The sequence below is a fragment of the Rana temporaria genome, chromosome 7, assembly GCF_905171775.1.
Source record: "Rana temporaria chromosome 7, aRanTem1.1, whole genome shotgun sequence".
NCBI lineage: Eukaryota > Metazoa > Chordata > Amphibia > Anura > Ranidae > Rana > Rana temporaria.
In genome coordinates, this window is record NC_053495.1 from 123,818,145 (window position 1) to 123,834,741 (window position 16,597).

The window sequence follows — 16,597 nt, forward strand, 5'->3', positions numbered from 1 at the left end:
GTTCCACAAAGTACAAGATAGACCCAAATTCCTATTAGAGGTGTTACTTGGGAGTTTATTGGAGTGCTTATCAGTCAGTCAGTGGTGAAAGGACCAAAATGTGCCCATTTGTGGAGACCAGCCACTGATTAGAGCTGCTTGGACAGAGGGCAAGGAGGCAGGTCAGTCAGGAATGTCAAAGCAGATACAGATGTGGCAGAGGTATATTCCTATATAGAGGCATGATATGTATATATGAAGTTTATGCTTCTTAGCAGAATTGTACACTGACCAGGTAGCACCTTGATAGACTGTAGTCTGTCTAAAAGATGTGTGTGAATAATGTAGCCAACTGTCCAGTTTTCAAAACTATGGATATTGAGTCTGCTTTTTGGTTTAAGCACAGGTTGCGAGGGCCCTTTTTGAAGTCCAATACTTTTTGACTTTGTTGTCATGTACCCATGGCCTTCCCCTTGTAGTTATATCTTGAGCGACAGCTCACTCGCTCAGTGGGTCGCTTGTAAAAAATATATGGCCAAACTCTACAGTGGTTTGCTCACTAATTCTAGGACAGAGTGATTCATGTACCTTGCTATGGCCTGCCCATGTCTACTTCTTTGGTGATAATTATTAAATTTAAGAAGTTAGCACAATTTTCTTTTGCTTTTAAATGTATTTCTGTTGACAAATGATTAATTCCCATGGGGGTTTTATATTTAATTCTAAAAGCTTAACATTCTGCAATGTTTTTTTTCCTAAACTCAAGAACATTTCTTCTCATTTCCAAAAAGGAACACAGCTTATTTGGCTGCATAACAAAATAAATGGTGTGAAAGGAGTTACATTAAAAGGTTTTATATTTTAAAGATGTGCTAATTAGTTGTGTGAATTTTTAAGGATAAATATTATAGAATTACATTTTTAGGTAAAGTTGCAGGTAACTATATGTTTGCAAATGGTAAATAAATGGCATGTTCATAGAGTATATACAGTACTTGTAATCAAAAGATAAAATTAAGTTGATTTATTAAGACAGCACCAAAAAGCTTATGCCACGTACACACAATCGTTTTTCATGTCATGAAAAAAAAAATTTCTCAAAGTGATTCTTGTCAAGCCTGCCTTGCATACACATTATCGTGATAAAAAATGCTCTAGCAAAGCACGGTGACGTACAACATGTACGATGGCACTATAAAGGGAAAGTTCCATTCGTATGGCGCCACCCTTTGGGCTGATTATGAAAATTACTCTTTTTCACGACATGAAAAACGAAGACATAAAAAACGGCGAGAAAAAATAGAACAGGTTCTACATTTTTAATGGCCATTTTTCACGTAGAGAAAAATGCTCTGGAGCCTACACACAAGGGGGAAAGCCTGGGCAGTAGGGGTAGTCAGCACCACACAGAATGATTAGGGTGTGCAAATGCACACCTGACTATGCCTATGCTTGCAGTCAGTCTCAGCACACATATCTGTCCTAGAACTGGAGAAGCTTCAGGTGAAATATGTGATATATATCTGTTATGTGACAAAACTAAACCATGCCTTTCATTTTTCTGTACAGAGGGTCCTCAAACGTCTTTGTTGTGACATAGCTGTTGCCTTGACTGGGGTGGACATGCTATTACTACTGATTATATTTTACCAGTTATATTGATTAGTCTAGAGAACCAATCTCCATTCAAAATGGGAGTATAGGGAAGCCCCATGGTCTGCTATATAGTAAGAATGAAAGGGGTCTGAATGGAGGGCTAGCTTTAGAGGTAGCATAGTAAGTAGTAGGCCAGAACTGAAATTATTACATGAAATATCCCAGCCGATACTGGTGGTGTTGTACTGGCTGTTTGTATAATGCAAATAGTGGAAGAATGGATTGCATCTTTGGAAGGTTTGAAAGTATAAGATTGATCCCTGGGCAGAGATGGAAAAGTGTTACATTGTCAGCTGTGTGGAAAGAGGGCGATGGCCATTGAAATTGTTCTCTTTCGCTGTCAGAATCTGTAAACTGGTGTCTAGTATTGCATTGATATTATGTCACCTTTGGCATTCCTACACAGTACTGAGTATTGATTATGTGAGCAATGGCAACTTTCTTTTATGAAAATGAGGGATGCAATACTCTTGTTTTTATTTATGCCATTGACAGATGTGTCTTTCTTCGTACTAATATGCCAGGCTAAAAAGAGAGTAATGATACCAATTTTATATATTCAGAGTAAATAAAAACCTCAGGCTGGCAGTATGTGTATTGGTTTATTATACCATTCAACATTATTAACTGCTAACCGTATCAAGCTGCTAGATAGACTGATGTTGGCTATTTAAGCAATAATAAATAATAAATAGCCTAATGTAGTTTTATTACCTAATTGGTATGTTTTGTAATGAATGTGTTCATCAATCAATCACATAGGCGTGTTTTGAGAACTGTCACTGTTTACATAATGCATCACTGAGGAGTGGTTCTTTTTTTGTATGGTTATTTGTTGAAAAACCCATATACATTGTCCATTGACTTGTCATTTTTCTAGGTCTCATAGTATGCTAGCAATTATTTTTAAATATCTAAAAATATTTTATAAATATTTAAAAAACAAATTTTACCTTTACAACCCCTTTAAAGTAATGCTGCTATGGCTCTGTCTGATAAAATTCTGTTTGGGGTCTGACTTGAATGGAGCCATACATTGAGACTGAAGATCTTTGTTATATGGATCCTATAAAGTTGATAAGAAGTTAATGTGCAAGTGCAGCTAGTGCTGAAGATAATTTATGCTTTTAATAGTTGAGGAGGTTGAAACAGTGCTATTGAGCAGCTGAGGCAGGTAGGGGCTAATGCAGTTTTGCTGAGGAGGTCTTTGGACCTCCTAAGGTTGGTTTATATGGTGAGTCAATACATTTTAGCCCCCATCAGCTGGGATGGAGGAGTAAAATACAGTTTAGCTAAGGAGAGTTGGGGAGGTAGGTTTGTGAAAGTTTAGTGAAACATAGACCTGTACTTTAAATTCTATAACATTCTATAGAAGTTGAGAAATTCAAATGTGTCTTTCTTGCAATGGTGGGTGGAGGTGGTCTGTTTACTATTATTTCCTATTTATGTTGTTTTCTTCCTGCCTTTTGAAGAAGCCTGAGCATATTAGAACTCAAATTACACACAATAGTGGTTTAAATTGTATTGAAGCTTGTTTTAAACTATTACAATTCCATTGAAAGAGAAGGAAGTGCTGTTCCTTTTCATATTACAAAAGTAAGTATGCACAGATGGCGATATTAGTTACCCATCATTTTGAGGAAGAAAAGGTGGGACTTAACTGCAATTTAGACAAAAGCTAAGACCCCATGTACAACCTGGGTCTTGGATCCAAGTGGGTTGCAAAGAGACACATGGGATTGGTTTAAGGCCATGACAAAATGCCTACACCAAAATGTCTTAGGTCAGATTAGGTACACTTTAAACTCACTTGTGGGAAGCAAAATACCTCCTGATTGACTCTAATTTTCATCCTGACACTTTTCTTTTGCAGCTGATTACCTTACAGTCTTACTGCCTTGATTATGATAGCCTCTTTTACCTTTATTTTATGAATGTTCTAAAATGAACTTGCAGGAATGTAGGTCAGTGTTACTGAATTATGTTTCAGATTCCCCTGATATTGCTAGAGCTACTCCCATTAGATGGAGTACCTGAGTAGGCTACACAGTATCTTGTGACCAGAGACCACAAACCACATAAGCTCACATGAGAACTAGGAGAAAGTAATTGACTTATGAAGGTGGGCAGACTTTCGAAAAGCTGCAATGCTTGCTGGATTAGGTTTTGCAGTTTGCCACCTGCCTTTATTAGATACCTGAAGATTCATTTTACTTTAAAGTGCTTTTTATATCTCTTTTAAAGGGAGAAAAAGGACCCCAGGGACCAGCTGGCCGAGATGGAGTACAAGGACCTGTAGGTCTCCCAGGACCTGCTGGCCCTCAAGGACCACCTGGCGAAGACGGTGACAAGGTAACATTGATTTAAGGCTGAAGATTGCTATGCAAGACCATCTGTTTAGCCAGAACGTATTACATACAGGTAGTTCCATTGTTCTCAACTAAAAAACATTAGTACAACAGAGTGTCACAACTGTAGGAGAATCAGATACTGTTGTCATTACCATGTCCATTTTAGTACTATTAAGAGCAACACTTCCACAACTGTACTGTGGTGGCTTGACAATGCAGTCTGCGTAAATATAATATTTAATCAAATACAATTGTAATATTTTCTTTTAGTGCTCTTATTCTACATTTACATTGCTCCTGTACTCATCATTTATACACCAGCATTAACCACTTGACGACTGCCTACAGCATATTTACTGCAGCAGGTCGGCTCTATTGCGAAAAATCATGTACCTGTTTGTCATTTTGTACAATAGCCACTTGGTGGCGCGCACACTCGGATTGTGTTTTTGATTGGACACAGATCGCCGTTCTGACAGAGTAGAAGATGGAGATCTTGTGTTCCTGCTAAGCAGGATCACTGATCTTTGTCTTCATTCATTCAGAGCATTCCCACACAGTTAGAAACCACCCCCTAGGGGCAAATTTAACCCTTTGATCGCCTCTGATGTTAACCCCTTCCCTGCCAATGTCATTCGTACAGTAACAGTACATATTGTTAGCACTGATCGCTGTAATAATGTCACTGGTTCCCAAAAAAGTGTCAGTTCGATGTCCAATTTGTCTGCCGCAATGTCGCAGTCCTGCTAAAAATCGCTGATCCCTGCCATCACTAGTAAGAAAAATAAAAAATAAAGAAAAATGCCATAAAAATATCCTATAATCTGTAGGCGCTATAACTTTTGCGGAAACCAATTAATATGCGCTTATTGGGATTTTTTTAATCAAAAATATGTAACAGAATATTGGCCTAAATTGATGTTGATTTTTTAATTTTTTTTATTGGATATGTAGAAAATAAAAAATATTGCTATTTTTTTCAGAATTGTCACACTTTTATTGTTTTATAGCGCAAAAAATTGTCAGTTAAAGTAGCACAATGACCAGGCCATTTGTTGCGATACGACACTAAGGGGGTAAAACCTTCTGGGGCTGAAGTGGTTAAAGTCTCCAATGTCAGCTTCTGAAGTCTTATGCCGCAAACACACGACCGTTTTTAATGTCATGGAAAAAAACAAAGTTTTTCTCGATGCGATTCCTCTCAAGCCTGCCTTGCATACACATGATCGTGAACAAAAAAAAAGCGCAGTGACGTACAACACGTACGACGGCACTATAAAGGGGAAGTTCCATTAGAATGGCACCACCCTTTGGGCAGCTTTGCTGATTTTGTGTTACCACATGTTAGTGAAAGTTTGGTGAGAGACGATTCGCACTTTTCAGTCTTCATGCTTTTCAGTCTGTTACAGCGTGACGAATGTGCTATCTCCATTACAAAAGCTAGTTTTACCAGAACGAGCACTCCCGTCTCATAACTTGCTTCTGAGCATGCACGTTTTTTCCCGTCGTTAAAGCGCACACACCACCGTTTTTCACGGCGTGAAAAACAAAGAGAAAAAATAGAGCAGGTTCTAAGTTTTTAACAGCCATTTTTCTCGTTGCGAAAAATGCTCTGGAGCCTACACACGATCGTTTTTAATGTCTGATTTAAAAAATGCCATTTTTATCGTCATGAAAAACGGTCGTGTGTACGCGGCTTTATTAGTAATGTTTGCTGACCCTTCCTATTGTTACCTATCTTTGAGTTACTGGTCATCTATTTAAACCTTCGTTAGATTTAGCTGGAAATCCCAAGGAGTTCCACGCTAATCAATGCTGGGATTAAGCTGTCAGAATATGAAGAGGAATTGATTAACACAGTGCCAACTCTGTCCCAGTACAATGACATAAACATACATATACTTCTGGAAAATCGCCTAAAGCAACCATGTTTTATTTTTTCAGGGTGAAATAGGAGAGCCTGGGCAGAAAGGTGCAAAAGCAGACAAAGGAGAACAGGTGAGTGTATAAATATGGTCAGGTCTATGATCTGAAGGTATGCCTCAAATACTAACGCACAGATTAACCACATTTTTTCTTTAATAGCAATGTATACTAGCTCAATTCTATATTATTCTAGAAGTCACACTAATAATGATTTTTTTAATGCTTACACATGCATATAACCACGCACAACTATTATTTCACCTGAAGTACAAGTACTTAGCATATTCCAAAAACAATAAAAGCCTAAAAAAATATAGAAATAAAACGGAACATAATATAACCAATTAGAGTGTACTGTATTATCAAATTTGCCCATATGGTTACATCTTCATTTCTAGCCCTGCCAAAGACAAGCCTGGGGCAAGATTAGTGATGCAGAGTCTCTCGCTTTTGGTTATGAGCGTTGTTTAAAATAGCAATTTCTAGTGTAGTCTTTTAATGGGAAAGATCAGTATAGTGAGCACGCATTTTAAGTTTTTTTACCTTTGGTGTGGCTTTCATGTTTTTTAATTCTTTCTTTTTATAATTTTTAGAGACAGATTGAATATAGAGATACGTGGATTAACCACCAGTGCGTGTTCTATATTTAGCTTCTTGTTTAACAACTGTTGCTATAAATATCAGCCACATAAAAAGTGCATTATTTTCAAAGGGATGGCCAATGAACTTACATTTTGAGATGGAAAAGTAAAGCATAGCCAGTTTGTTGCTCTGCAAATCAGTAAGAACCCATGTATGTAATGAACACACATTTCTTACTCCCAATGGCCCCCCTAAAATCTGAAGAACAGTAAACTGGCCCTTTCTTTATAAGGTTTGAAGACCCCTGCAATAGTGCTTAGTTCAACTATTACACTTCTTGCTCTAAATACAGTGGCTTTTTTGGAACACAAATTGCCAAAATGAATGGAAAAAGATGTATCTTCTAGACCAGAGGTAGGCAAACTTAAAGAGGTGGAGATCTACCTGAGCAACACAGGAGAAGTCAAAGATTACTGGGCACAGTGTCGCTTCTTCACACCTGATCTAAATGTCTAATTGCCGTACTACCTTCCCGCAATCACATGTATTACACGGCAATCATGGGTTTAAATCATTTGCTTCATACTGATCTGAAGATCTCTGCTGCTGGCACCACTCTGGAGATCGTTAGTTGGAATAAGAGGTGGAGTGCAGTTGGTATCAGCACTACACGGGAGGCATGGGAGGCATTGGCTTATGTCACTCTTGCTTCCTACTACAGCTCCAACTTTACAAGTAATCCCTCTGCAATGCAGTCTGTTTGATGCTCTGGAATGGTGGGTCAGCAAGCCCAGACCATGATCTACCAGTCACCGGTCCACAATCTACTGGTAAATCATGCTCTACAGGTTGCTGACTCTCATTCTAGATGGTTCTAAAAGTTAGCCATGCATGGAGTGAATTACAGCTCGTTCCTCATGAACTAGACAAAATTCTCTCAGTGGCTGGCCCTGTTGGCCATTTTTTACCTGACATCCCTTGATTGAAAAAAGGAGCTTGGTGAAAAAGGGTTGGCTGAGCAGCACCTGCATATAATCAAAGGCAAGTACCTTTTGGGTATTTTGACAGCTGGTGGGGCTGGCTGCCACAATATGGTATGGTGTAAATTAAATCAAATTATTTATGGTATATCAAAATGCTGCAGTGCTGTGTTTGCCTTTACTATTATAAGCATTTAAGTCTTTGTGCAGATATGTACAGCAAACAAGTTAAATTCAGATCTGAATGCTGTCACTGTATAAAGAAAAGTTGAGATTTTAAGTTTAACAAACCATAATACTTATACATATATGTGAATGCGAAGAATGGCTATTACCGAGAATGATTAACATTTTTAATCTACAATTAGAGATTTCTGAGTAATAAAGCTATTATGGAATTAACCGGTTGAATATGTAGTGAGTGAATTATAGTAACTTATCTGTTCTTGTGTTTACAGGGTCCACCAGGACCAGCTGGTTTACAAGGTCCAGTCGGAGCTCCTGGCCCAGCTGTAAGTTATTTATTTTTTTATTTTTGAAAACCATAAATGTTATATTGTAAATAATGTGTGTATCATGTATTTTTCACCAGAGTATTTATATCTTGAACAACATACTTTAGACTTGATAATACTTTAAATTACTTAAAGTGGATGTAAACCCTCACATATACCCAGTGAAGTGAACAGCCTCAGATGATACACAGAGAAATAAAAAAAAAAATCTCCCTACATAAGTTTAACATGTATATCTGCTGTCCTCGACTTGATATACTCTTTAGAAAGTGTACACCCTGTTTAAATGTATTTTCCTGATTCAACTGTGTGTGTGGATTATTTGCCTTCACTGGGAGACAGCTAATTGGAGGAAAGGCACCCCCCCCCCCTCCACGTAGGTAGATACTTTCAGAGCTGTGCTGTGAATATACCAGCTCTCTGCTTATCAATTTCATAGCACCCATCCTGGCACAAAATTACGCCTGGTTTTATCACAGTTGACAGAGAGCTTATCAGAAGTTATCATGCTGATAAAAGAAGACTGGAGCAGGAGAAAACCATGGGACTTAGGGCTTTGAAGCGAGATAAGACAACACTGCAGATATATGTGCCCAGCTCAAATTTGATGAATCATGTTTACACCCACTTTAAGATGTTAAAGCTCAAAAACAAGCACACACTTGAAAAATATTTATGACAGGAGCCATTGCTACCCAGCCACATGCTCCAGCGTGCCAGTGTGCCCCCCCTCCCCTGTACACCTGCATAGGACAGTCTGTAGAGGAACGAAATCCCTCCATGTAGCCGCTGAATGCTCGCTTCTCCTCCTCTCCCTCCCGCAAACATTCAGCGGCTGCAGATGGGAAAAGGAGATAATCAGTTATTCTGTATGCTGTTCCCACTGCCCCCCTATCCTTGTTCTTCTGCCCTGGGCCCATGTGTGCTTCCCTGCCCCCCCACAGCGCTGCAGGGTTTGCCACTCCCACCTCCCTCCGGCTGCTGTGGGGCATCTGTCAAAATGGAGTCAGTGATCAATACTGTTTTTTTTTATAGCTGAGGCATAGTAAACTGTGTTTAGTCTAGTCCTATGCTTTAGTTTACGAATGAACAGGTAGGTCTGTACAGAGCATAGGGACTGATGAATCTGTCCTTAGTCTCTTATTCTGTCTCAAAAATGAGACATCAGGGGTCTGTTTAGACCCCTGATACTTCACCACAGAACCTGACGGGGGTCTCAAAAATATGTAAAAAATAATAAAAAATAAAATTGTAAAATAAAATGGTAATAAAAAAATAAAACAACAAAAATAAAAAAAAATACTGACACCAGTGGTTGAACTACCAGGGTCACAAAGGTTGCACTTGTAAATGGGCTCTGGCATTCCGCCACCATAAGGGGATCTCAACACAGCAGGAAGGTGTCCCACTGTGGGACTGTAATAAAAGGACCCCACAATGGGAGAAAAGAACCCCAGGTTCAGTGGGAAGGGCCCCAGTCAGGGGCCTGTGGGACCTTTCATGGTTTCTTGCACGGGGGACCTGAAGATTCTAGTTACGTCTCTGATTTATGGGAACTGATTTATGTACTGAAGAATTTATAATTCTTTACAGCCAGCTTTGTGATCTGAGCACCCTTGCCAAACAGCATAGTCAGATCTACCTCTGCTGCAATATCAATACAACTTAGTCATGAACACAGTCCATTCCTTTTGAAATGCACAGTGATAAGGACCTCCCTCTGTTTACTTTTCTTTCTCCTCCTGTCAATATAGTAATTGTCAGCAAATATGCATTGCAGTACTAGCTCCTAGTGCTGGTTGTTTCAGTCTGGCAGCATCTTTAAAGAGGATCAAAGTGTTTTTTTTACTATAATACTGTAAATCCAGATATTTATAATAGTTGCATCATAACCGCTTGAGGACCGCCGCACGACGATATACGTCGTCAAAATGGCACGGCTGGGCACAAGGGCGTACATGTAGGTCCCTTTTAAGATCCCAGCCGTGTGCAAAAAATAAAAACCGGAGAGGTGATCAAATACCACCAAAAGAAAGCTCTATTTGCGGGAAAAAAAGGACTTTATTTTGTTTGGGAGCCACGTCGCACGACCGTGCAATTTTACAGTTAAAGTGACGCAGTGCCAAATCGCAAAAAGGGGCCAGGTCCTTTAGCTGCATAATGGTCCGGGGCTTAAGTGGTTAAACCACCTTTGATTTTATTTAAAGAAATAAATACATGGCATATCACTTTCAACAGGAGGAACTGCTGTCCAACAAAACCTCTTTGCAATCACCCTGGAACTGCGTGCAATTCTCAGTGGGGTGGCATTTTGAGGGTTAAAGCACGCTGTGAGGATGGCGATCTGCCATGGGAAACTGGGGTGGCATTATAGCCCCTACTTCTCAGGTCTGTGGTAAAGAAAAAAATGCCATAATTATTGTTCCTGTGGAACATTTTACTGTACTGAATGCATTCAAATCCACTGAACATAGAAGGTTAAGGCACTGTAGATTATCAATTCAACACAAAGGAGTTTGGAGCAGTGTTTACTTACTAGACAATTTTGTTATATATTTTAAAGTCTCTCTCACTCATTACCTGCAGGGATCAGATGGAGAACCTGGACCAAGAGGTCAGCAGGGAATGTTTGGGCAAAAGGGAGATGAAGGCGCTCGTGGTTTTCCAGGTCCACCTGGTCCAATTGGTCTCCAGGTAAGTGAAGGCTGGTTTCAAGGCATGATATTATGATTCTACCTATAGAAGCATGTTTTATTTCAGGAATTTTCTAATATATAGCTCAAGCAAGGTATCGTGCTGCTCTTTTATATATCATTTTTTTTTCCTTAGCCAGGCCACACATGATTTTGCCCATTTTAATAATTCAGATACTATGGGCTCATTTACACAGGCATTTGTCTATTTCATAAGTTTTATTTTGTCACGCTTTTTACACCTTATTTTTACCTGGCAAGCCTGAAAATAACACACCTTCTGTCTCTGGGTGGCTATGTCACTCCAAATAAGCAGCCATGGTTGACACTCTAGGCTGATGTCTTCATATGAACTCCAAACATGTCCATATTTCTTCATCTGCATTGCGTGGAGGACAGGGCAATTGGTATGTTACATAAAATAGCTAAGGAAGATACTCTTCGGGGCAGCTCCCTGTAAGTGACAAGGACACTGCATTTTTGGCATGATCAACAGGTTATTTAGTATTTGCTAAAATGTTCTTAGCTTGAAAAAAAATAATAATGCAGCTACCATGTCTAAGGACTGTCATGCCTCGTAAACACGACCAGTTTTCCCGATGGGAAAACTGCCATGTTTGTTTTTGGTCGGGAAAACTGGCCGTGTGTATGCTCCATAGCAGTTTTCCCGACAGGAAAACTGCGAGCAAAAAAATGAGAACTTGTTCTCTTTTTTTCTGCCGCGATTCTCTGCATTTTCGTATGGGAAACACTGCAGTAGAGTATACACTCGACTGGTTTTCCCCGGCCAAAGCTGTCATGGCAGTTTTCCTGTCGGGAAAACCGGCCATGTGTACACAGAGAAAAGCAACCAAGCAGATTCTCAGTCTTCCCCTATGTTTTCCCGGCGGACTTTTGACCGCCAGGGTTACATTATACTTTAAAAGTAGCTCAAAGCAAATCAGACTTGAGTCAAAACAAAAGGATACTGCGTTTGACCTACACTTATGTAAACTAGCTCTAATAGATGTGTTCAAGTCCTTAAAAAAATGTACAGCCAATTCATTGCTGTGATAAAATGCCGTTAATTGTACATTGCAGAAAGTCTTTTTTTAATAAATGCTTTCTGTAAATGATTGGCCTTGATAAAACAAGAATTTTCCATAGGTATTACATTACAAATAGGTACCTACTGTTATAAATACTATGCACTGTCAACATTTTGTTTACAACATCCAAATGTATGACTTTGAAAAGATTTAGGTACAATAAGAAAACAAAAAAAAAAAAACACAAGAACGACAGAAGTCATAAGTAAATAGTCTCCGAGGCAGGTACAGAAAAAAAACAGCTTCCAGAATATTAATATTGTAGCAGCTGAATGAATGTGCAACATACAGGTTATAACAATAGGTACTTTATGTAACTGCAGTTCTTTTGTCCTCTCTTCTTTATTTAGCATTTCAGTACAATGATATGAAATGTACATTTAGTTGCAAAAGTGATGCCTTTATACTCATAGATTATAGTAATCTTCATAATATAACATTCTGTAATTTTAAACATTGTTGAGAGTAGGATTATGTATATATCTGTTTATAATGAATACATGTTGATAGCCCTGGTAGCTGATAAAGATGTTATAGAAACACAAGTGCCTCAACCCTTAAGCAGATAAAATGTGTGCATAAGGGAATGGCAGAGCTTAGATCCGTAGGTATCAGTCTGGCCGAGCCTCAGTCAGCACTCCTGGCAGACTGAATGAATGGGCCATCAGCTCAGTAATCAGTGCTGTGCCAGCTGGCAGGGATTATTCATGTGCCGCTGTGGTCCAAGCAGAGTTACTGATGTTACCAGGACGGCAGAGAGGCAGCATGCAGAAAATACCTCACCTATCATCTGTTTATTTATCACACCGGCAGTAAGTTGTGCATCGACGTTCACTCTCTAAAAATGATCTGTAGGAAACAAAGGATACATTTGTGCAGTGCCATGTGAAATAAAAACAATGCAGTCTGTGCATATAGAACAACTCATAGCTCTCCATAGACATAAACTGACACAAATGCAGATGATACTGACACATATAATGCATATTTAAAAGACCTGCATACTGTATTAGACATGTGCATTTGTTTTCGTCCAAATGCATTTTCGTCCGAATTTCGGGTATTATCGTTATCGTTTTAACAAACGATAACGAACACGCAGAATCCGAAAACCGAAAGATCCGACATAAACAAATGCTTTATTTTCATTGCGACAACAGTTCGATATAGATAGGAGATTTGACATGACGCTGACAATAGCGCCAAATTAGGGGAAAACTTTCTGGGCAGCCGAACTCCTCATAATTTTTGGAGTGTGGCTGTCCAGAACATTTTGCTCTCATTTTGCATTGCCAGCACCCGTGGCTCTGGATCCGGTGAGGAGATCCTTGATTAGTATCCTGGAGCGGTGACTTTTTCTTTTCATTTTGTCTCTGGACTACGCTGACAATAGTGATCTGTGTCTATCGAACCTTTGGTCGAATGTGCCTAACCTTAGCTCTATTAGTCCAAGATGATTCTACATAGAGAGAAAATATTCTACATAGAGAGAAAAGATTCGACATAGAGACAATAGCAAAAAAGGTCAAATGTGCCTAACCTAACTCTATTAGTCCAAGATTATTCAACAGAGAAAAGATTCAACATGAAGATTCGACGAAACAGTCGCAGCGAGCTGACATTTATGGTCAAATGCTCCGCCCATAGGCTATAGAAGAATTCAAATCTGTCATTGAAGGCTTATGGTGTCTGTTGAAAGTTCTAAGAAGTTTCGACAAGCAGCTAAACTGTACGACGCCGCAATCGTACATTTCCGGTCAAATGCTCGGCCCATAGGCTATAGAAGAATTCTAATGTTGGTTGACTAGTAATAATAATTAATAAATATAATTATTACTAGTGTCATACAACATTAGAATTCTACTATAGCTTGTAGGCTGAACATTCGACCAGAAATGTACGATTGTGGCGTCGTACAGTTTAGCTGCTCCATCAAATCTTCTTAGAACATTCGACAGACACCATAAGACTTCAATGACAGGTTCAACCTTAATTATTTCGGATTTTCAGACGAATGCATTTTTTACCGAAACTTCTTAAAAACAAATAAATAATAAATAAATAAAATAATAATGAATAAAAACGAATTTCGGGAGTAACTAAATAAATACATTTTTCGGATGAAAATAAATTCCAAAACAAAATATTTCAGTGTGCACATGTCTATACTGTATAATACATATTCAAAATGGTTACAAACACACTTGGGATAAAAAAAACTAAGCTTGATGGACCACATATTTTTTTGCCATCTCTTTATGTTTCAATGATCTAATTTATAGCTGAAATCTGGTCTAAATATATGCAAGACGCATATGTACTCTTTCTTCTATTCTTCCAGTACTCTAGCATTAAACTCCAGGAGAAAAAGACTGGTCACTCTGCTACTCTCTCTTTGTACAGGGTGGCTGGTCTTGTATCTTCCTCCTCTGTAGGCAGCATGCAGTGGGTGGATCTAATGGGTCCTAACCCCTGCTCCATTCTCTGACAATTTACAATATAATATCTAGGTTTTTCAAAGGTATTTGGCGCCCACAAAAAAGATTTCTGAAGAATATATATAGATAAAAGTTTTTGTGGCCATAGCTTAGCTTTAAAAATGTGCCTACATTTATGAACTAAATGCATTGCCTCATAATAACCAATGGGTGTATGTAAAGCAAAAATATATATACAGTATATCTTTTTTAGTTTTAATTAGAGAAGGGAAGGGTTAGACTCTCTGCTAAGGTTTTATTGCTGTCACTGCCTCTGCTGGGAAGATTGAAACCTCTATTTGTCCTGGAGACCATTGTCAGTGAAACTGAAAGTAAGAGATCTTTCGAACGGGCGGACTCCACCAGCAGATCCACCTCTTCAGTTGGGTATCTGTCCGCTGATTCCTGTTGAGCAGGCAGATGACCGGTCCTTGTCCATTCCACTTATGCAGAGTGGATTCGGACACTTGCTTTTATCCTCTATGGGCAGTCGGATGTAAAAGGACTGCCTGTCTGTTTACACCCAATTTTCATCTCATCCACCAGATGGATGGGGAATGGATCCCCATCTATCTGTATTTAGCTGATAGGATCAGATTGGATGCCGGCGGTCTTTTTACATCTGCTGCTCCATAGAGGGCAATGGATGGTCCAATCAGTTATGCCTCAAAAACTGACAGGCGGACCTGATCAGTCTGCCTGTGTAAAAGAGCCCAAAAGGAAAATCTTAAATTACAGAATTGTCATGAGAGCAAAAAATGAGGGGAAATCTAAGATTGAAGTTCCTCTCACTTTTTATTGTGTATACAATGCAGGAAGTGAAGAGACATCTCCCCAGCGGGATACAGATGGAATGCAATAACCTTTTTTTATGTTTATACCTTCCATACTTTAAAATAAATGCCACTATTGCTCTAATACCAAAAAAAAGTTAATAAATGGCAGTTTTTAAGCATGCCCTATTGGTGTATAACACACACACAAAAAAAAATTGTCTTTAATGCAGCTATGCTTTGGTTTCTAGTAAAACAGAAACAGATTGGCTAATGCATGTATAATAAACTCTGTTATTTTAATTTCCAAAATAACAGTCACCATGCATAATGCAGACACATTCTTCCCAATGCATAATGCAATATACCCACATAATGTACATTACAGGTGCACTCACCGCATAATACAAATATTGATCAGACTACGTTGTTGCCACAATGAGCCACAGAATGCACTAAGATGGCCACAGGAAGTCACTGCAGGCACAGTAGCCTTAAAACTCATTTTTAAAACTGGAGCAGAAGTCAACCTATTACACATAGCAGCAAGTCAATATTTTCAAGGAGAAAGATAATTGTAGTAATTGAGTAGGGGCGTTTTGGATCACTGTGGTGGGCAGTAAGAATTGCACATCAAACCCCATCCAACATTAGTACTCAGTGTTCTTATTGCTGTATGCGTTTTCTTTAATAGATTTCCCATTTCCTTTATTGCACTTATAGACTCCATTTCCCTGGGTGTTATGTTACCTAGTTCAACCCCTGTAGTCCTTCCACTCAAATAGAAATGATGCTAATTACTCTTGATTACCCCTGTTTTTCACTGTAGATACAGTGGATTGAAGGTCATGCTTGCTTTACATTGCCTTTTTACTTTTCAGCTGTTTCAGCCACACAAAATCTTTTACATCTTATAAAAACAAATGTTTTCATAGTAACATCCTCATATGTTTTGCATGTTTATAGTATATGACCATAGGGTTTGTTTCTTATACATGTATCACTTACGTGGTTATGTATAAGTGTCATAGATAATCTCTGCCTTTGTGCATTATGCAGATATACAATTCTATACATAACAATGTCCCAAATGCTGCAGCATCAGATGAATGATGTGCCTTTCCTTATTGCCAGTAGCAGCTTCACATATCATCGGTCTGGCCCAGCAGGACATAAATTATTAACTATGCTCGTACTAGAACTGCTGTGTACAGTTTTCATCATCCGTTTACAGCCGCCAACATCCTGCGGCCAACATGACATACATATCTCTTAGTGGAACTGCAGCTTGGGGATTGATAGGTAGACACTGTAAAATAGTCTGGGCTGTGTGTGAGCTGCCATACATACCACAATCTCGTGTTCACACTTTTATGTAAACCTCACTTTTCCCCACACCAACTACCTCCCTTTCTAACATTATTCAATGCATCAAGCTCTTTAAAATAATTCTTGACTGCTACTCTGTACACTTTACAGTTTCCACCCTGGAACTCTTTACTTGCTAAACTGTAAAAATGCTACACTGGTTTATCCTGATTTTAAATTAATAGGTGACTGCTTTAAATCTTCTTAAC

The 16,597-nt window shown here is 38.8% G+C and overlaps 1 protein-coding gene across 5 annotated transcripts in view; it reads left to right on the forward strand.

The window, feature by feature from the left end:
* The window catches only part of COL11A1 (collagen type XI alpha 1 chain), a 255,883-nt gene that overhangs the window by 199,366 nt on the left and 39,920 nt on the right, over positions 1–16,597 (forward strand). For all 5 annotated transcript variants that reach the window (XM_040359914.1, XM_040359918.1, XM_040359916.1 and 2 more), the window contains 4 exons: positions 3,880–3,987; positions 5,931–5,984; positions 7,933–7,986; positions 10,576–10,683. In XM_040359914.1, the coding sequence (XP_040215848.1) occupies positions 3,880–3,987; positions 5,931–5,984; positions 7,933–7,986; positions 10,576–10,683 (324 nt within the window). The remainder of the gene's footprint in view (positions 1–3,879; positions 3,988–5,930; positions 5,985–7,932; positions 7,987–10,575; positions 10,684–16,597) is intronic.